General features: G+C 43.0%; 2 protein-coding genes across 3 annotated transcripts in view; both read right to left on the bottom strand.

The window, feature by feature from the left end:
- The window catches only part of ZMPSTE24 (zinc metallopeptidase STE24), a 38105-nt gene extending 25949 nt beyond the window's left edge, over window positions 1-12156 (bottom strand). The window contains exons 1-5 of one of the 2 annotated variants that reach the window (XM_024554631.4): window positions 11850-12156; window positions 9896-10042; window positions 3956-4042; window positions 1479-1595; window positions 945-1097 (exon numbers count right to left, since the gene is read on the bottom strand). In XM_024554631.4, the coding sequence (XP_024410399.1) occupies window positions 945-1097; window positions 1479-1595; window positions 3956-4042; window positions 9896-10042; window positions 11850-11978 (633 nt within the window). In that variant the 5' untranslated portion in view covers window positions 11979-12156. The remainder of the gene's footprint in view (window positions 1-944; window positions 1098-1478; window positions 1596-3955; window positions 4043-9895; window positions 10043-11849) is intronic. The other variant, XM_024554630.4, reaches the window with a different exon arrangement.
- A 5331-nt stretch (window positions 12157-17487) lies between these two features.
- TMCO2 (transmembrane and coiled-coil domains 2) lies at window positions 17488-20129 on the bottom strand. Its single transcript, XM_024554632.2, has 2 exons — window positions 19869-20129; window positions 17488-17889 (listed from the first exon to the last, which is right to left on the bottom strand). Exons 1-2 carry the CDS (start codon window positions 20106-20108, stop codon window positions 17572-17574), a joined length of 558 nt encoding a protein of 185 aa, XP_024410400.1. The 5' UTR covers window positions 20109-20129; the 3' UTR covers window positions 17488-17571.
- Between the last annotated feature and the right edge of the window lie 350 nt (window positions 20130-20479).

Below are 20479 nucleotides of genomic sequence, written 5' to 3'. Positions count from 1 at the left end.
GCTGTCTGTTATTTGGTTGGTCTGCTAAAATTAATTACCTGTAGGTCACAACTGTACACTTTGGTTGAAACAGCACTTCCTTAAGCATTTCCTCTGCTCTTTCCTCTCACTTCAGTTTGCCATGCAATAGACACGTATAAATCAAACTAGTGCCCTTTGTCCGATCTTGATCCCACCAGTAGGAAGTGAAACAATGAGCACCACGGTAGTTCAGACTAAGATAAGCCTCCTCCTCAGTGGAGTTAAGGGATGATAGATGATATTTTTAGGGGCTGTCAACAGACAATTTTGATCATGTTGTAGTGCTTGTGTTGTGAAGCAGTTTAGGATATGGGAAGGAGAAGAGGAAAAGAAGACGTGAGGGAGGGTAAATGAAGGGGGAACGAGAGAAAAAGGGAGGGAGAAGGAAGAGAGATGAGGAGAGATGACAGTGGGGGAGGAAAGAAGGTAGGAGGAAGAGGAAAGGAAGGGGAAAGGAACAGAGAAGAAGGGGTAGAGAGGGAAAAGGGAGAAAGGAGGAAGAAGGGCAAAGAAAAACCAGCTAAGTTTATGCTTTTTTCTTCTTGTCCCTCTTCAATCTCTTCTCTTCACAACAGCCATGCTTTTTAGGCAATGGAGTTCAGTCAAGAGTCATTACATTATCAAACCACGTCATCCGTTCTGGTGGCGACCCATCAATGCATAGCCCAAAACTGCCTGACAACTGGATCGCCACAAGTAACAACTAGCCTCTAGGATCTGTAATAGTCAACAGAAGGAGAAAAATCTATGTCAGAGCCAATTCTATTTTAATAACCAAAAACAGAATCCAGGAGGGGAATTTATGAGCACCTACTTATATTTCATCTGCTTCTTAAGAACTGTTTATGTGCCAATGAAGTCTAAACCATACTTGTCACACCAAGGAACTTTGTAAAAGAAAATTACACAAAAACTTTACTCACCAGAGAAACAACTAATGTGAACAGCCAGGCATAAATAAAAAAATAGTCACCCCCAATTTTAATAATGTAAAGCAGAAGCGAAGACACAGGCAATAAAATGCACTGAGTTACAATAAATTTTTTGATTGCATCTCTCATGAAGAATCCCAAAGTCTGAAAAAAGAAAACATCATCACAAGAAACTGAGAAATTGCCTTTTAAATGAATATAAGAAGATACATTATTAAGGCAATTTAAAAAGTTAAAAGGCAGTGAGACTGTATTACATGACACTAGGCAACCTAAGACAATAAATGTCTTGCAGTTTACAGTTTAAAATAAACACTTAAATGTTATCAGCTGAAAAACACTAGACATTAGTGCTTGAAGGGTCCATGGCAAGACCTTACACTGCGCTCTCTACCACATGCAGTTCTTTTTTTCTCACAGAATTCACACTCTGAAACAGCAAATTATGTTTCAGCTGTTACTAGCAGAAGACAAGGGCACAAAAGGTCTTCACGTTTAAGAGAACATTTGCATTCTCTACCATACCTGCTGATTGAAACCATGTTTTTCTTCTATCACAAAAGTGTTATAAAGACTCCATGGCAAACCAGTCAACGCGCTGAAGAGTGTAGCCATCAGCAGAAACACCAAGGACTGAGTGATCTAAACACAAGGAGGAACAAAAATGGCAGTTTTTATAGTGTAATACTAATTCATTCTTAAAATGAATTACTGGGGAACAAATCTAGGAGTACTGGCTGAGTACTTACTAGATCTCAAGCAATGTGCTTGTTTCTGTGGGTAATACAAGGTCTGAAACGTCATCTACACCCTCAAAGCTTACTTGCTAGAGAAGGAGGTATTGAAGGAAGTCCCCTTTTATCACACAGGAACTGTATGAGAGTTACCTGAAGCCATACAGACAGTTCAAGATTTGAAAATCCAGACTTTGCTCATCTATCGTCTTCTGAAACATCCCCCATTCTTCCTAGTGTATCAACACACCTTAATAATCAATATAAAAAGTGACTGTTCTGTGACCTTTAAAATGTTGGCTATCTCCTACTGTCAGTTCTAAACATATAAGGATATGGAAAAATAATAAAAATAACACTGGTTTAGTACACTATACTTTAAATCATTAGAAACATTAAGAATTAGTGTTTACTTCTTTAAGCAGTTTGGACAGTGCCCGCCTTCTCAAAGTTTACATCGGCTTCGAACATTCACCCTCTGAGCTTTCAACGTCACAAAACATCTCTGAGGTCCTCAGACGTGAGAGTTCCTGCCAGTACAGCACCTCCGGGACATCTTCATCCTTTTCGTCAAAACCGCCTTCCTCATTTATGTCCACGTCACCTTCACTGAGTTCCTCTGGCTGCACGTCTAACCTCTCTCGGGGCAGCAGGGGCAGCCTTCCCAGGGGCAGCTATTTCATCTCTACCTGCACGCATGCTAGACGTGAATGTCACTTCAGTGTAACCATTTCCCATTTCTTGGCTATACGTTCATCTTTGCTGGCCACTTCCCTTGCAATTACCCGTGTTTTGTAAAACGTCATGTGGATATACAGCTGGGACGCCAGGAGGCCACACAACGTGCACTCTGCGTAACTAACGGGTTGACCACTCGCTGACCTACTTTGAAAAAAGTGAGGTGACTGCTCACGGATGACTGAGCATCTGTTATTTGCAAGAGATCCGTAGACCAGAGACCTAGCAGGGAAGTTCGTACTTTATGCAACCCCTCACGTGATATACTACGGTAATTGAAATCTGAGCCATGCTGTTAAGGGACTGGCGTTATTTAACCAAATCGTGGTGACCGAAATTTGTGTGTATCAGAACTGTGCAAGAAAGTACAGCCAATACCACGTATGTATACAGTCGTCTACATAAGTCTACAGTCGTATGTAGACTTATATGTATACAGACAGGAATAGGTCTCTAAAACACTGTGAAATGCAAAAATATCATCTCAGAACATTATATAAAATATGTCCCATTGAGGTAAGAAATATTTTTAATGCCTATATGTATATAAATTGTGTTCATTCATTTAACAAATATTTACAGAGTACCTGCTCTGTGACTGGCACTGTCCTAGCACTAGTGACAGAGCAGTGAAGGACACGTATATAAAAGGTCTCTGTTCCTTAGAGCTTAAAATTCCTGTCAGGGAGATAAAAAGAAAACAAACGAGATAGCTGCAGACAGTGGTAAGTGCCTTTATGAAGAAAACAAAATAAGGAGACGTGCTTCCCACAGAGCGTCAGGTGAATTCTACTGTAGGTGCAGTGTCAGGGAGAGCCCCTCTGAGAAAGCGACATTCAGGGCGAGAACTGAAAAAGGAGCCAGCCCGGACGTTACATAAGCCCACCCTAAATCCTTTCTGAAACAATGCTGAGACTATGTAAGTAAACTGCGACACCACACGTGACAGGTCGGGAGAAAGTCTGTGAAGACAGAGACATCACAGGAAAAGGGGTCATAGAAGAATTCGGCTGCTTTAGAAAAAGGCACACAGAAAAGGGACATCAGCTGAGCAGAATTAAAGCGCAAGGTACCTACACATGTAGAAGAGATCCAGCATTTCAAAAAGCAATCAGGAAGCGGGGAAAAGACTTGACAATTTCTAAGGAAAAGTCAGGAAGCAGTGTCCCAACACCCATTATGGGTGGGAAGTCTCAGGTTCAAGGCTTTGCCTTAAACTGGAGGTCCTAGAAGAGTAGGTGGCCGAGCCAAGCAGCTCAATGCAGACTGTAAGAGATGCACACTCTGTCTTCGTCTGAAGTGTCTGCTAAGTTGTGTGGCGCAGAGAACCTGCTGAGTGTGGGCTCAACAACATTCATGCTTCCCCATTCGTTGCACAGAGTTGTTCTGAGAAGCAGCCGCCTCACTAGACACGACCTTACCCGGGTCCCTTGTGTCTGAGAGGGAAAGGACTGGCTCACAAGCGAAATGAGCACACAAAGGACAGGCACCGCTCTAGAGCCAAGGAAGTTAAGAAGAGGGTGTACATACCTCATATTCTGGTCCAAAGCCAGCACTGCCACAGAACCGTCCAGAGAGTCTCCAGAGATAAGGGATTCCTCCAAAGAGAAGAATAAGCTATAAAACAAAGCACACTTTGCTCACATTTGAGCAGTACCAGAAACTATCATGTTATAAACAAAAAAGGACCCATCTTACTGAGGATAAAATATGCATCTCAACGAATACAAACCAATTGAGATACTAAATTTAGACTGTTAAAAGGCTTTTGCCTGTACATTTTATATGGATGAATTGTATGATATGTAAATTATATATCTCCATAAAGCTATTTAAAAACAGCTTTTGCCAAAAGACCACAACAAAGGATTAAAAAAAAAAAATCTACATGCTGCCTTCTATAAGGATTTGGCTTCACTGGCTCAAATTTTCCGCTCCACCCAGAGACAGGGCTCAGGCCCCTGTCCGATCACGTCTGCTGAAAGCACTGCAGCCTGAGTGTGGACAAACTCCCCCTGACATCGCCAGACCACAGTGGGAAACAAGCTTAGAGAGGCTGAAAAACTTGTGCAAACTCTCACAGCTCGTGAGTGACAGGAATGGAATCTGAACCAAGCTTCATGCTTCCGTAACTGGCTTCTCCTTCACAGGAAATAGCCACTTCAGTCAGGACAAAGGGTTAGTACTGGTATAAGTGAGGGTCGCGTCCACTTGACGAACTGGGGCCGAGTGGGCTGTCCGCGCCCTCTCCAGGTAAGGAAAAGCTGACTCCCGAGGCAGGAGGCAGGGTGTCAGAGAAGCGGGCCCCCTTCTCAGCACGCCCTTGGTCTTGGACAGACACGGTGAACAAAGGTGTCTACCAAATCATGTGGACGTTCAAATGAAGCAGCAGCTCTTAAAATCTGAGAGGAACACATGTTGAAGAAACACAATCTCTCACAACAGACACTAAGTCTGTGGAATTCACTTTGTTAGGAGGCATCAGTTCGTTGTTCCTCTCAGAGGAGCCTCAGGAACACGGTGCCCACACCTCTTGGGCAGAAGCTCACTTTCCCACCAGTTCAGCCACGGTATCTCGTGCTTTGAGGGTCTGGGCACGATAATGTAGCTCACGGGTGTCCTCCCAATCCACTTCGCATTTTTATATATGAATCCGTAAGTAGTACAGTGGTTTGTTTATACATGCTTTCTAAGAATGTATATAAATGACTTGATATTGTACAACTTGCTTTTTACACTCTCCATTTTTTAGATCTATCCTTGGTGAGTTTTAACTTTATTCAATGTTATCGGCTTGTTCTCTAAAGTATTTCTACCAAATTACACTCCCACCAGCAGTATCAGAGTTCCTGTTTCCCCACAACCTCACTCACGCTTGGTGCTATCCATCCTTTTACATTTCTCCCAGTAAGCTGGGTTGGTTTAAAAGCATGGCTCTCAAATATGGTCTCTCAACAGCAGCATCAGCATCACCCAGGAGTGTGTAAGAAATGCAAATTCTCGGGCTCCACCCCAGAACTACTGAATCAGAAACTAGAAATGAGCCTAGCAATCTCCAGAAAAATCTGACATATACCAAAATTTGAAAATCACTGTTTTAATAAATTGCTTTTAAAGGCTCCCTTAGCTCTAGGTCCAGCTATTTCCACGTTACTACAATTAACTCAATTATGGGTGTACACCCTGTTTTCCCAAAAGACATGTTCTGGCATCAACGCGTGGTGTATGCCCTACTTGTTGCACTAATCGACTTGGGGTGGCATCTGTTTCATCCTATTCTCAATACTAATCACACAGAATTAAGGGTTTATAATGCCTCTAGTGAAGGAACATTAACACTCCAGCTTTTAAGTAAGTACCAAGGGCAGCTTAACATGAACTTTGAAAGCATCTATGAATGCATTTGGGTACTGCTGTGGCAACCTGTTTAGCACGCTCTGGGGAATGAAAGACAAAAGCACAGTGAGCAGTAAACTTCCTCCGTATTGACCATCTCGCTGAGCATGACCTGGGGATGTCTTACAAAAAAAACTAACCATCTCAGCAAAAACAAGTCCAGTGCTTTTATATATATTACATCACTGAAGTCTTGAAAAGCAGGCAGGGCAAAAGCATAGTCATCTCTGTTTTATAGATGAGGCAACTGAAACTCAGAAAGGTTAATTTGCCTAAAGAGGCCCAATAACTAAGTAATTGCTGTATTAAGCACAGTAGGAGGTGTTCATTTACATTATGTTACTCAGTCCGTGCCAGAACCATCTGTGATCTGGTGTAGTATCCACAAACTTCTCATCGTAAAGAGGAGAAAAGTGAGGCTCAACGATGCTAAACTACTCACCCAGAACCGCGCAGAAATTAAAGCAGCAACAATTTGGACTTTTCTGCTCTGCCCTACTCTACTCGCCAGCCCTTCCATTTCTTGAGAGGACATCTATGAGATGTCAGGGAAGTCAGTCTCGGAGAGGCTGGACATTTTCCCTCTGGGTGCTCTGTCACATTCGTGTGAACAGTGGTATCTGTGGTCACACAAGGCCTCTGCTTATGATCCCCCAGGTAGAAAGTACCAAGAAAAAAAATCAAAAGTGTAAATTAATCTTTGTCCTTGTTCTTTGTGACCAAAGTATATAAGCCTATTGATTTTAATCAACACAACACAGGCATTAGTGACCTTGTTTTCAAACAGTATATCGGACTTCAGAGTAACACAAAGCGCTTCCTCGTCTGCTGGTAAATGTAGCTACTAATTCCCCAAGGATAAATTTAGCACATTCCTGTTGCAGTCCCTAGAGTTTCAAGAATGGTTTCTTCAATGTGATTTTAAAGATTCAGAAGAGCGGAGTTTAGAACCCAGTTCTCCCCTTTATTAGAGTCTCTGATCTTCAAATGGACAAGCCATTTAATTTCTCGGAGCCTTCGATTTCTCACCCGTAAAAAGGAAACAATGATGCCTCTACTCTACCTCGGAGCACTGCTATGATCGCCAACCATGCAACAGAAACAGCGTGCGAAGTGAAAATCACTACTCGTACAACTGCTACAATGGTGACCGTTACTGTTCCCAGGGTCGCCCGTCAGTGCTGCTTCTGGCCTGAGCCGCGGCAGATCACAAAGCTCCTGTTCTGCACACGGGCTCCCCCACCTCCATCCTCTCCCAGGGCAAGCGGAACCACTCCCGTGGACACCGGCTGTGACGGCCAAGCTGCTGCCCATCTCTCCTGGAACTGTTTTACTACCGACAACAAGGAGACTGAAGATGTTTCCCTGTCATTTTATAATGGCCCTGTGGGGGTAAGTCAAAGAACTCCAAAGAGTCAAACACCAGCGAGGAAAGATGACAGTGTCTAAATTTCCCATCTCTACTTCCGTCCCTCCCTGAGGGCTGATTTCCTCCTACTCAGGGACTGTCCCTAACAGAAGAAATGCTTCAGATAGATGAACCAAAATCAAATACAATCCTCAACAATGCTGGCTCTCCTGGATTGGATGGAAGGCATCAAGTTTTGTTTGGTTCTTAAACATATGTTTTATTGGTTTTAGAGAAAGAGAAGAAGGAGAGGGGGAGAGAGAGAGAGAGAGAGAGAGAGAGAACACTGGTTGCCTCCAGCACACGCCCCCAAAGGGATCGAACTCGCAACCTAGGCATGTGCCCTGACTGGGAATCAAACTAACAACCTTTTGGTGTACAGGACAATGCTCCAACCAACTAGGCTACTTGGCCAGGGTGGAAGGCATCAAGTTCGAATACTAATCTTCAGTATCTCAGTAACTGAACTTGGCTTAGACTAGTAAAAATATAATTTAAAAAATCAATATTGAAAAGACTAATAACTAGGATTCACTGTCTATCCCAAAAGCCACTGTAATTTTATTTTTCAGATCAGTTATTAATTCCAAGACATAACTCTGCCAGAAGTTTTGCCGTTTTCCATCATGTTGAGGAGATGGGAGAGGTTTCTAATAACCTGGCTCTAACTGCACTAGTCTTACCATTCCGTATCTGTCAAGGCAGATTTTGTGACTGGATAAATAATTTTGTCATCATTTACCAAAGCCACCAACAGTCAGTTTCTTCTCTTTAACTGATGAAACAATTACAACAGCTGATCTCAATTATTTTCAATGTAGGAATCTGTCCCTTAGTGGTACTGGGCCCTAAAAGAGCTCTGGAGGGACAGAGACTCAGCATGATCGTAATGACGAAACTAGTAATAGCCAACGCTATGGAGCACGTACAGTGGGTCAGGCACTGTTCCAAGCATCTTACAAATATTAACTCATTTAATCCTCTCAACAGCACTATGAGTGAGGAACTAATATTACCATGCAATTTTAACAGATGAGGAAACTGAGATATAAAAATATTGAGTGACCTGCTTGTGGTCACACGGCTGGTATAGTAGAGCTAAGATTCAAACTCAAGCCCGAGTCTGCCCTTAACTTCTAAACCATGCACTTTCAATTGTTCCCCAGGGTGGGAAACCAAGAAATGGGTTCTGGGGCAGAAAAAATCTTACTCATTTTATAAGCACAGATATACATACATATGGTACAGAAAGAGATATACAGTGTATATGTGGTTTAAAATTTCATGGAGGGACGATTAGGAAAAAAAAAAAATGTCTAAAAAGGAACATGGTCAGGGGCCAGGGAAGAGAATGCAAACAGACTGAGAAACAACGCTCCGGTCCCACCGCACAGCCTGTACTTTTAGCATGGAGGCTAAGACGGGCCCTGTTTCGCTCAGTAAAAATGGCCTGTCACCCACTGTTTCGTTCAACAAATATGAATTATGTGCTTATTATAAGCCGGGCCCTGGGTATAAAATGCTGAGCAGACTTCAAAGAACCCTTTCTTGAAGGAACGACCAGCTGTCCACTAAACAGGCACATTTACAACCCGGTAAATGCTCTGACAGGAATAATAATAGGACGCTACGTTCTGCAGACTTGAGGGACAGGGGAAGTTCCCAATGGCTCCCTAGAAGACATCTGCCTCAGCTGGATCCTAATGGAACAGTGGGGATTAATCAGCCTCCAGTGGCACTGAAGAGGGAGAGAAAGGGCACCCCAGACAGAGATACCCGCATGTAAAAAGACTCAAAGTCATAGGAAACCAACTTGGGTATGAGTACAATAAAGAAGGGGAAAGAATCTGGGGGAAGAAATAAAACGATGAGGCTCAAGTAAGCAAAAATCACCTCATAAACCACACAAGGAAATCTGGACTGCACCCTGTAGAATAACATGATCAAAATGGTTCTTCAGAGTGCCTGTGGTTGCAACGTGGAAAACAGGGTTAGGATGGAGGCATGAAGACAGGTAGGGGCTGCTACAAGAATAACTTACAACGTAAGGTTCTTCACAACTGGCCTTGGTGACAGTTGCCATATTCTATAATTTTTTTTCCCAGAAAGCTTTAAAAAAAATTCTTTTATTGAATTTATTGGGGTGACATTGGTTAATAAAATTCTATAGGTTTCAGGTGTACAATTCTCTAGTACATCATCTGTACAGTGTATTGTATGTTCACCACCCCAAGTCAAGTCTTCCATCACCATTTATCCCCCCTTTACCCTCTCCTACCTCCCCACCCCCCTTCACCTCTAGTAATCACCATACTGCTGTCTGTGTCTGTGAGGTGTTTTTTATTAATTTCTTCATCCTTTTCACCTACTCCCCCAACACCCCTCCCTCTGACAACTGTCAGTCTGTTCTGAGTCTGTTTCTGTTTTGGTTGTTAGTTTATTTTGTTCACTAGATTCCATATATAAGTGAAATCATAACTAAACAGTTATGTGTTTGAGTCTTTGCTCCACACCTATTCTATCGATAACAAAGGCCAGGAAAGCATTCTGGGATTTGTAGATGCAATATTATCCTCTTTTGTATCACAAGAACACAAAAAGGAAAACAAACATACACAGTATTAAACTATTGGATAGATTGTCTCTTCAAGACATAAATTACTCACGGTGCCTTCGATCTCTGAATAGAGTCCTGACCAGAAGCTGAAGGTACTTTTATCCAGCTGATAGAGTCGAGACTTCTCAAACGTTTCTGAATCCATGATCTGTCCTAACTCCGTTGGTACGTGAGTTGTTGTTTTATATATTCGTCTCTGAAATATTTTGAAAACACTTGAATGAAACAACTCATTATTTACTACAATAGTCACTTAGGATCAAACATTGAATGGCTTACAGCATTAACTTGTCTCTTAAGCCTGTTGGATTCACTGGACACATACATCTAAGTTGCATTTGATCGAGCACATTGTCCACTAAAACAACTGCTGAGGAAGAACGGAGAATCCGAGGCTAGCTGACTAGGTAAGAAAATCAGGGCTGTCATCACATTTCAGTTTGCACTTATCAACCAAAATTGTAACATTGCAAAGGGTACCACTCACTTCAGGGGTAACATACATTCTACTATGTAGAAAACAAATTCATGGATGAAAGAAGGAAGCAAATATGCTAACCATGAGTATTAACAGATAGAGTGGCTAGTAATTATATTTGGTTCTAGAAGCCAAATTAAGAGAAATTTGAGGAATAACAGAAACATGTTAAGTCTTCAAAAAAGACAAACGTTTTCATTATATAAAATTGGGAAAGGTAATTTCAGCCCATGGGACGTAATACAGGGACCAGAGAGCGAACAAGGTAATGGACAGCATCTTCTGAAATGGTTTTACGACAAATGGCTTCTCTGTTGTTGTACATCTTACCAAATCCTCACTAAGTGGCGTGACATTAAAGCATAACTGAGTAAAGATACTATAGAAAAGTAGTTACTGTAACTAGGTTTATTATTAAAGCAAGACAGTGAAATGTTCAATACCCCGCCTGTGTGTTTACTTTATGCAAAGTACCTTCTCGAGGCCTAGAAGATTCTGTACTAATGAAGCTATGCAAAGAGCTATTGGGTCAGAGAACATTAGGTGACAGAAACTAATGCTTTTTTCATCTTCACACCTCTTTGAATATTCTGGATGGAAAAAGAGATCAAGATACAACCCAAACATTGACATAGAAAAATTAAAAGTTTCAACTTAAAGATTCATGCAGAATGTAAAATGAGAAGAAATTTTCAGAGGAAAAATCTACATTGCTCCAGAAAAAGTGTTGCAGCGGTTAAAAAGAGAAAGGTTTTCTAACCATCATAGTTGACATAATTCAGCAACAGAGAAGAATGTTAAGTAAAGCAAACCAGCAGTGAGAGATGGCAATAAAGCAGTCAATTAAACTTAAAATCTATCTCATTTAAAAGTTCAGCTCTCTAATCCATCCAGCTGTGAATTATGCTCATCTCCAGGGAATTCTGAGTAACTTTCCCTTTCCACTTTACTGTTTTAATTGTTTAAACGAAGATAAGAAGATGCTTTTGAGAGAAACAAGAAAATATTGTTGTCTGGGCAATAAAACAACATACTCCTTTTTTTTTTTTAAGGGAAAGGAGTTCTTGGAAGGTTTACGAAATCCTTATTTTCAGAAAATGGTTTCCTGATTCTATGGTTGAACATGATTATACAAGCGTCTTGAGGAAGCTGTGATTATAAAATGTTAGTATCACCCTTTGACGGTTTATGGGTCGCTGCCAAAGGAAAAAACAGAAGTCTGGGGATCTTAAGGAAGCTGTGGGGCAGGCACAAGAGCTAAAGGCTGACGAGGCGGCAGCCTGCTTTCCCTTTCACCAGGCCCTACTGCTCCTGAGTCCCACGATCACGTTGCGGAAAACGTCCCTGGAGCACCAGGTCCCCTCGAGGCCAATCCCAGCATCGGACCAAGTTAGGAAGCTCAGCAGGACCCCATAGGGTCGAGGCTGGGTACTGGGGCAGCAGCGTTCCGGGACTTGGGGTCGAGACCGCGACTGGCCTAGAGCTGGCGGCGTGTCGGGGTTAGGAGGGCCCTGTCTAGGCTCACCTGACGGTGTGCTAGGAAGGTCTCCCAGAGATACACGGTCCACGAGAAGAGGAGCACGGCCCCAAAGATACGCTTCTCGGCTGGGATCTCCCACACCGGGTCCAGAGATGCCCACATGCCCATGGCCATCTGGTTCCGCCTCCTCCTTTAAGCGTGCACCGGTACCACACCAACACAGTCCCCTCAAAGCGTCGCGGCAGTGTCACAGCTTTAGCCGTCCCTTCCGAGAGCCCCTGCACCGCCACCCGCCCCCATGCCACCCCCTGCGCGCAGCCGGCAGTGTTACACAAACACTCTTCCCCATGCCGACGCCCCGTGGTGCCGCCCAGTGCCTGCCGGAAGAGGGCTATCCCGCCTTCCTCGCTTCCGGCTGGAGGAGAGCCGAAGCTCGGAGACCGCCAACCCCACCTCCACCCAGGACCTATGGTCCTAGGCTGCGCGACCCCAACCTTCTGTCCCTTCCCCTGCACACCGAGGCCCTGCCGAGGGTTCCGGGTGACGCTGGAGCCCCTCCGCGCGCCGGAGCCCTCCGCTCTCTAGCTTCCGGAGCCGCAACTGCAGCTCTTCGCTTCGGGGCTTGCCAGGCTGGGCCGCGGCCGAGCCGTATTTTCCCCGGCCAGGGTAGTGGGACTGAGCGGGAACTAACGCAGGATGGACTGCTACACGAGCCCTTAAATAGCTGGGAAGAACGAGAGGAGCCGACGTCCTAGGCTCTAGACACCATTCCTCTAACTAATGCTATTCGGACTGTGGTATGTTCATCCTGGGATACCTTAAGATTAAAGGTATAGCGAGACGAGGTATTAAAAGTGCCCTATTTTGGCCTGTATCTGGGTGTTCTGAATTCAGGCATGTTAGAGAACGGTCGGTAGTGATGAGATTTTCAGTAAACATCTCGCCTCTTCCACCCCAAGTGAGTCAAAGGCGGCGTTTTGCCTAAGAGAATGCCCTGGAGCAAAGCAAGGATAGAGTAGGTTAGAAATACCTGTAACAAACTCCTATCAAAGCACAATGCCATATCTCTGTCTTAGAATTCAGAAGTGAAATATGGTCACAGGAACGACTGTTCACACATTTGTTTGACTTGAAAAGTGAAATTTTTTCTGACCCAAGATATGGGTGACTTGGTTAATTGGATAGACAAAGAATGGCGTTGCTAATTTGCACAATTATTTACTATGAATCCAACTAAATCTGCAGCTGCAACTAAAATATATTTAAATTACAGTGAAATTGTAGTGCTAAAGATGTGTTGAGATTAACAGTATCTTGAATTTCCCAACTCTTCCTATATGCCTCAGAATGAGAGTAATCATATAATTAGAAGTCACTTGAGAAAGTGATGGATTCGCCCTGGCTGGTGTGGCTCAGTGGATTGAGTGCCGGCCTGCAAACCAGAGGGTCACTGGTTTGATTCCCAGTCAGGGCACATGCCTGAATTGCAGGCCAGGTCTCCAGTAGGGGGGCGTGCAAGAGGCAACCACACACTAATGTTTCTCTCTGTCTCTTTCTTCCTCCCTTCCCCCTCCCTAAAAATAAATTAAAAAAAAAAAAAAAGAAAGTGATGGATTCTATTGACAGGACAACAAATTACTTTGCAAGTCAAATTGTTTCCAGTTCTTTGCTTTCAACAGAATCGGTGGTGGGCCTAATTGAACTGTCAGCTAATCAAAGAACGTTATTTGATGTTTGGCATATAACTCAGAAGGAAAACAAAGAATTGATTGACACTCCTATAAGAAAACTAGCATTCCTGGCTTTTTGTGTGAGTGATATTTCCCAGCACCGTATCTATGAAAACAAAAAAATCTATCAGTAAGAAACAGTCATTCAGACACATGAGTTAATTGGTGGGGAAGCCCTATCCACCTCCCTGAGAGAAGCATTTCCAGTAGATTTTTACATTTGATGTGTATGTATTAAAATTTGTGATATTATTTTGTGCAGATTTTTAGTCATTCATTCTAATGATAATTATAATGATTAGTCAACTCAATGAATTCTTTCTGATAGGCCCATACTATTACAGGAAAATTTTTAAAATTCTACTTTAATATGTAAATACTTTTATTTCAAACACGATTAAAGGTTTGTCTAACAAAAAGCTACATTTGGATAACATTTAATGGAAAAGTGGAATATAAATGTAAATTAGGGATGAGAAAAGAAAATACACAATTAACAAATATTAAAGAGCTTATTTGTGTAATTTTAAGTGGATGATAGTGGTTATTCCATTGTTACGTAGATTGGGATGCATTATAAAAAGTAACTTCACAGTCTTATCTTAAATTGTCATTATTATAATTTGCCAAAATTTACATCCATTGCAACTATTTAAGTTAATGATGAAAACTTTAGCTATCAACCTAAAATATGAGGGGATAAACCCTTTTTAAAAATTCTCTCTCCCTTGGGCTGTCATCTCTATGCCCTCTTCAGTCCCCACGTCTTTATCTGTCTAGGTCCACCCAGCCTGGTGCACTTGCTGCAAAGCCTCACGGAAGCTCCTGTCACCCAAACTTTGTCGCTAAGAGAACAGGTTTAGTTGGACTGCTTGAGTGCCTGTCACAACTGTACCACATATTAGCAAGTTGCTTAACCTCTCTGTGCATCAGTTCCCCATCAGTAAAAAGAGAAAATAGTATTTGCCTCCTCATATTGTGAGGATCAAATGAGAAAAGTCATGTAAATCTCTTAGCAGTGTATCTGGCTTGCCCAATAAAGGTTAGCTGCTAGCTCCCCATATTCATGAGAATTATATCATAGCATTGATCTGGCACCATGTACCTGAAGAGATTGAGGAACAAGAAGCTGGTATGAAGTTTTGAAAAGTCACGACTGTAATTCACTCATTCATTCAACAAATATTGAGTGTCTGCTAAGTACAAGCCACTGTTCTAGGTGCTTGGGATATAGCAGTGAACTTTCCTCTCCTGAAGCTTGTGTACTTAGTGGGCTGGGGTGGATGAGGGTTGATAGATAAGCAAATATGTAACAGAAAAAGTGGAGGAGGTGGTAAGCACTCTGATGGAAAAGCAGGGAAAGGGAAAAACAGTGTGCTGGCATGAGGGGCACTACTTTACATAAGATGGTCAAGAAAAACCTGTCAGAATAGCTGACGGTTGAGCACAGACCCAAGGAAAGTGAGAGGAGCCGCCAGAGAGTATCTGGGGAAAGTGTGCCTTGCACAATGAAGTGTGCTTTGCAAATGCAAAGGCCCTGAGGTGGGACAGTGCTTCTTTGCATATTTGAGGACTTGTAAGAGTGTGTGGAGAGAAAGCAGGAGGGGGAGTGCAGATCATGCCATCATACACAGTCTTTTATTGAAGAACTTGACTTTTGCTCAGAGTGAAAGAATAAGCCGTTGGAAGATTTTGAGCAGAGCAGTAACATGATCTCATTCACTACTGTGTAGAGAACGATGTAATGGGGACAGAGATGGAAACAGGGAGTCCAGTTAGGAGGCCATTTCAGGAACCAGGTGAGAGATAGTGGTGGATTGGGCTAGGCTGATAACAGGGGAGGGAGAAATGAATTATGGAAAGGGAATAAATCACTTTGTTCCCCTTTGCAGAAAGATAGTGGTAATAGAGGGGCTGGTCTGTCTGGAGCCTGAAATAGGAGTCTCAAAAGAGAGTGTTGTCAGGGTTTTGCCAAAAGAGAGAAACTGAATTTCGAGAATAAGGAGTCCCCTCCCTAGAGCAGCGGACACTGGTATAGGGTAGCTCGTCTACCCCATCTAACCTGAATGATAAAATAGTTCTCAAGCCCTCCCCCTATCTTGCCTTGATTCTCTGCCAAGCATCCAAGGTTCCTTAATTGGTACCCTGGACATGAGTGCTCTGATGTCAAGAAAGCAATGCCCTCGCTGGGAATGAGTACTTGATATTAGTCCCTTATGGTTATGGTGTAAATCACACATCTCTTCTTGGGAGCTGAGATCCAGGAACAAGGTGACCCCATCATTAGTTTCTACCGCACTTTGCATTTAGCTCAGTCTATGTCTTCCACACAGACTACCAAATCTGTTACTCCCCTGTTTAAAAGTGTCCATTGCCAGCAATATGAGAGGACCTTTAAATGCCTTTCATTACCTGGTATCAGTCTATTCTTCCAGGCCTTTCTTCAAATACTTTCCTTTTGATATGCCCCCAGAATGATAACCAAGTCAAAATGAACGGAACGATGCAGAAAGACACTGAAATTTAGACAGCACACACACAAAACTGAGATGTTGACTTTAAAAGGTTGCAGGGCACTTGAGCAGCAGCAGCGTGGTTAACAAACGTCTCCCCTGCATCGTCAGATAATACACATTGTTGACAACCCCCATCTGTTCCATTTGCCACATCACCAATTCAAAGCTGATTTGAGGATGAGATTAGTATGTTTTGCCTAAAGCAAAAATCCTTCCTGGTAGCTCTGGAAATAGCCAGTTCTTCAGCCACCATGAAACTCTCCTTGTTCTCCCAGTAAGCCACCCTCTTTTTTATGGCTCTGTGATGATTCCGCCAGGGGGAATACCTTCCTGCTGGATACCTTCCTGTGTAACCCTTTATGGGATACCTCAATGTGCCTTCTTTAATGCCTTTCCTAGGCGCATCCTGTATTCACCAACCTGCTGACCTGTTTTTTGCACTGAGTACACAATACAATGAAGTCTCATTTTACACAAGGGTTGCATTTTAACACCAGTGCACTGGACAAAAACGACCAAAATTACCCTTGGAAATCCCTTACGAAGATGCCATTTGGAAAGCTGCTGTCTTGCCTCCTGCTGACTAGCATAGCCAGTTTTTGCCCAGCACGGCAGTAAATCATTGTTTGTACACCATCTGAAACGTTTCATTTAGGTGTCAAATACAATGTTCCAATGAGCGTAATCACATTTGTTGTGGCAAGAATGCACACACTATGAGGCTTGTGGAATAGGAGACTCTCTGAGAGGACCATCTACTGTATGTTCCCCAGCAGGCCATCGTTCTTGTCAGGTACACACTCAAATTGGGTATAACGGCAGGTGGGTGCCTCCCCTCTTCCTCCCCTCCCTGTCAAGTTGGATTCACATATGAATCCCCCTCAATTCAAGATGTTAAAACCCCACTGCATTATAATTCCTTGTTCTGAAATTACCTGTTCAACCAGCCAAATTGAGTGCGCCTGAAGCACTCAGGACAGATTCCCGAGGGTGATTACAATGCTTAGCACAGAGGAAATTTCAGTAAAAGGTAAAGTGAAACTCTTTTTTTGTCCACTCCCACCCTTGCCCACTTCTGAGTAATTAATGCAGTGAGACTCCCGGGCCAAATATTTACCGTTAGGCCCAAGACCAGCACGAGGGTCAGCCTACCTTTACAGGACAATCCGCAGCATTGCCCCTCAACAGCGCTTGCTTGCATCCAACCTCTTCAGCATGGAGCTCAAGGCCATATCCCTGACCACTCTCCCTTCCCTTCCCAGTCCCATGGATTCGTTTGTCTGTCCTCTTCCACATGACCGCTTATGGTCTCCAGCCTGCGGAGCAGGCACCACAATCTCAGGGACATTTTTAACCACCACCATACCCAGTATTACCCCACCACACGCAAGTAGAAGTTGGGCTCTATTGAATAGAGAGCCAGTCCTTGTAGGGTGATTTCAATATAGTTCTCTGTCTTTATTGATACGCCACTGTACACATAAGGGCAACAGCGCTTTTCTGGAAAAAGATCGGAGTCCATCACATTTCAGAAGTGGAAGTAAACCCTGATGTGGGCAAGGGACTCTGGCAGTCGGAGCAGCTGCAGTAGGGCTCGGAGGAGCAATCCCTCTTCGTGGCAGGTTTCTGGGAAATGATCATCCCCTCCAGGTTCTTCACTTTGTTTTCCACCATCTGAAGTTTTTTCAGAATTTTCTCTTGCAGACCCATGGACAGGAAGAAATTATTTTTGTCTTGAACTGGGAGACCATTCCCTTCTGGGTTGACCAGCAAAGCCTGAAAAAAATCTGAGCCCTTCTTGTAAAGTTTGTAGAGTGTGATTACAAACAACAACATTTTCTAAAATAAAACAACAGAAGTTTACCGTTACTTGTTTATTCATGTGAAATGCCAGTTTGCTATAGATGTAAAACAAAACAAAAAATGGACAGTGAAAGTAAGCCCTCGTCCCTTTGCCAAGCCTTGTTTAACAAGACACCTGCACCCGTATTTTGTCTTTTGATCTTCACCCCAAAATGGAGCGGGGGGCAGGTTGGGGATTATTATCTGCATTTACTTAATACAGATTGTAATAATAGATATACCTTTTGCTGAAAGTTTGCCGCATGCAGGTCCCTTTGCTAGGAGTTTCCTTGCCTGTGCGTGACCTATTTGTGTAGAAAAAACCCAACTGAATAGCCATTTAGTTACATTCCAGTTTGGACCCTATCATTGTCCAAGGTCATGCACTTGGAAATGGTAGAGCCAGGACTGGAATCCAGGAATTCTGACTTCTACATATGTGCTTTCGAGACACAGTGGTCTGAAGAACTGTATTTCCTGGTCACGGCAAAAAACCCTTTTTTTAATGTACCAGGATGGATTCCTGCCAGAATAAGAAAAATAAAACCAATCATCTTTTTTCCTTATAACACTAGCACTGCTTATTGAGTACTTATGTGCTAGGCTTTACATACACAGTACCTCCTTTAACCCTCACACCCTGAGGGAGGCACTGTTAGCAAACCCATCCTACAGATGAGGCTAAGTGATCCCTCTCGGTCACACAAGTGGTAGAACAAAGATTTAAGCCCCAGCAGTGGACTCCAGAGCTCGTCCTATTTACCGCTCTGTTACTCTGCTGCTTTGTCTTGGTTGAGGTTTCTGGAGGGCTGTGAATTCCTTTTTCTGATTGAGCTAAACATTAACTGTATGAGAGCAGAACCCAGAATTACAGATGAGTTATTATTTTGCCTTATATTTTTTTCTATTAGCTAATTAAAATGTGTGTATGCGAATATACACACACACACCCATGCTGGGGATTTAGGTCAGTTAGATTTCATTAAATGGGGTTTTGGAAAAGAATTGAACTTGCAATCCTAAAAGCTGGGTTCAAGTCTCGGCTTTTCCAGTCTATGTCAGCACGGAAAACTCTGTCAAGTTCCCTGGCCCACAGCGCTGCCCTGCCCTGCCCTGCCCACCGTGCAGGGCTGGGAGGAACTGAGAGCGTGCGACCATGGTTCCTCAACAGAAATGACAAATGGAAATAAATGAATGCTATAAAATGATCTAGTAATAGCTTCTCTTAGCATTTTCCAAGTAAACCAATAACTCTTTAAGAAAGCCCTTTTAAAAACCTACTTCCTTTCATTTTCACTGAAGCCCATTTCACCTCAGTTTTTCTGTCTTATGAAAATAACTTCTATCCATTTCATGGAATGGTTGGGGTTCTCGAAGCATTTTGACTATATTGTAAGATAGCTATTCTTATTGGTGATTAAACAGAGGTATGTAAAATCCTAAATGTTTCTCATAATCCCAGCCAATTATACTCCTATTACCGAAAAGATCCACTGTATAGTTACCTTACAGAACCCTAGCTTGTTAAAACAAGGAAGTAATGAAAACACCACGATGACTAAATGAATACACGTGCCTCTTCATCAGTTACAGACACAGTAAGAACCCGAGACCCCAGTTATACTCACGCTACCTATTCTATTCAAGGTACCCCCAACAGTGTCTGATGCAAAGGAGACACTCAGCAGTAGTCAAATAAGTTTGGGGGTAAGGCTGCCTTCTCAGGTTGTGAACTAGTTTAACCCATTTTATTACAAACAAGCCAAAGGCCCTTATAAGAAAGAGCATTTTTTAATGCTCAAAACCTCATTGGGGGAAGTTTTAAAGGATAATTTAGTTTCAGCCAACTTCAGAGTCAAAGGTTCATCCTTGCTCATCTGCATGGCCTTAAAACTGGGATGGCAGCAATGTGGGAGAGAACTGATCAAGTTCCAATGTATAACTATTTAAGTTTCCCTGTAACAAAAGAGTATAACCTGGAATGATTGAATACTTCGTTTCCATAAGGCATACAGTCCTGCTGCCAACAAAGTACAAAATGAAATCCCCAGGATAACTTGCACAGCCGGAGCAAAATAATCTAGTAGCCCTGAATTTGTTTGCTGAGGCACACCAGTCTCTCCCAAAAAAGTTGCTTGTAGCCAATTCCATATTGAGCTCAGAGAGACATAATCTATTTTGTCCCAGATAGAAGATGAAGGTGGAAATGTTGACATTTTAATAAGATATCTGCTCCAGGAGCTACATGTGCTAAGGCTTCAGGACCCTCAATGGGAGTTAGGGGAAGTGACCTGGGAGGCCAGGTGTTCTAGAGCCACTGTGAGCTGTGCTTTGTGACGTCACCATTCCAAAGGTCAGCTTGCTTCCCACTCGCCCAGTGAACCTTCTCACACAAAACCAACCAAGCACTGGCCTGGGTTTTCAGTTCTCGTAGCGGCGCTTTCTCTGATCTTTGGCAGTTCCTAGCTCTAGCACAGCACTGCACAATAGAGCTTTCTGTGGAGAAGGAAATACATGCTCTGTCCAATATGGTAGCTACTAGGCCCTTGAACTGTGGATACTGGGCAGAGGAACTGAATTTTACATT

The sequence above is a fragment of the Desmodus rotundus genome, chromosome 3 (assembly GCF_022682495.2).
Source record: "Desmodus rotundus isolate HL8 chromosome 3, HLdesRot8A.1, whole genome shotgun sequence".
NCBI classification, from domain to species: domain Eukaryota; kingdom Metazoa; phylum Chordata; class Mammalia; order Chiroptera; family Phyllostomidae; genus Desmodus; species Desmodus rotundus.
This window is presented reverse-complemented; position numbering and strand designations above follow the sequence as displayed.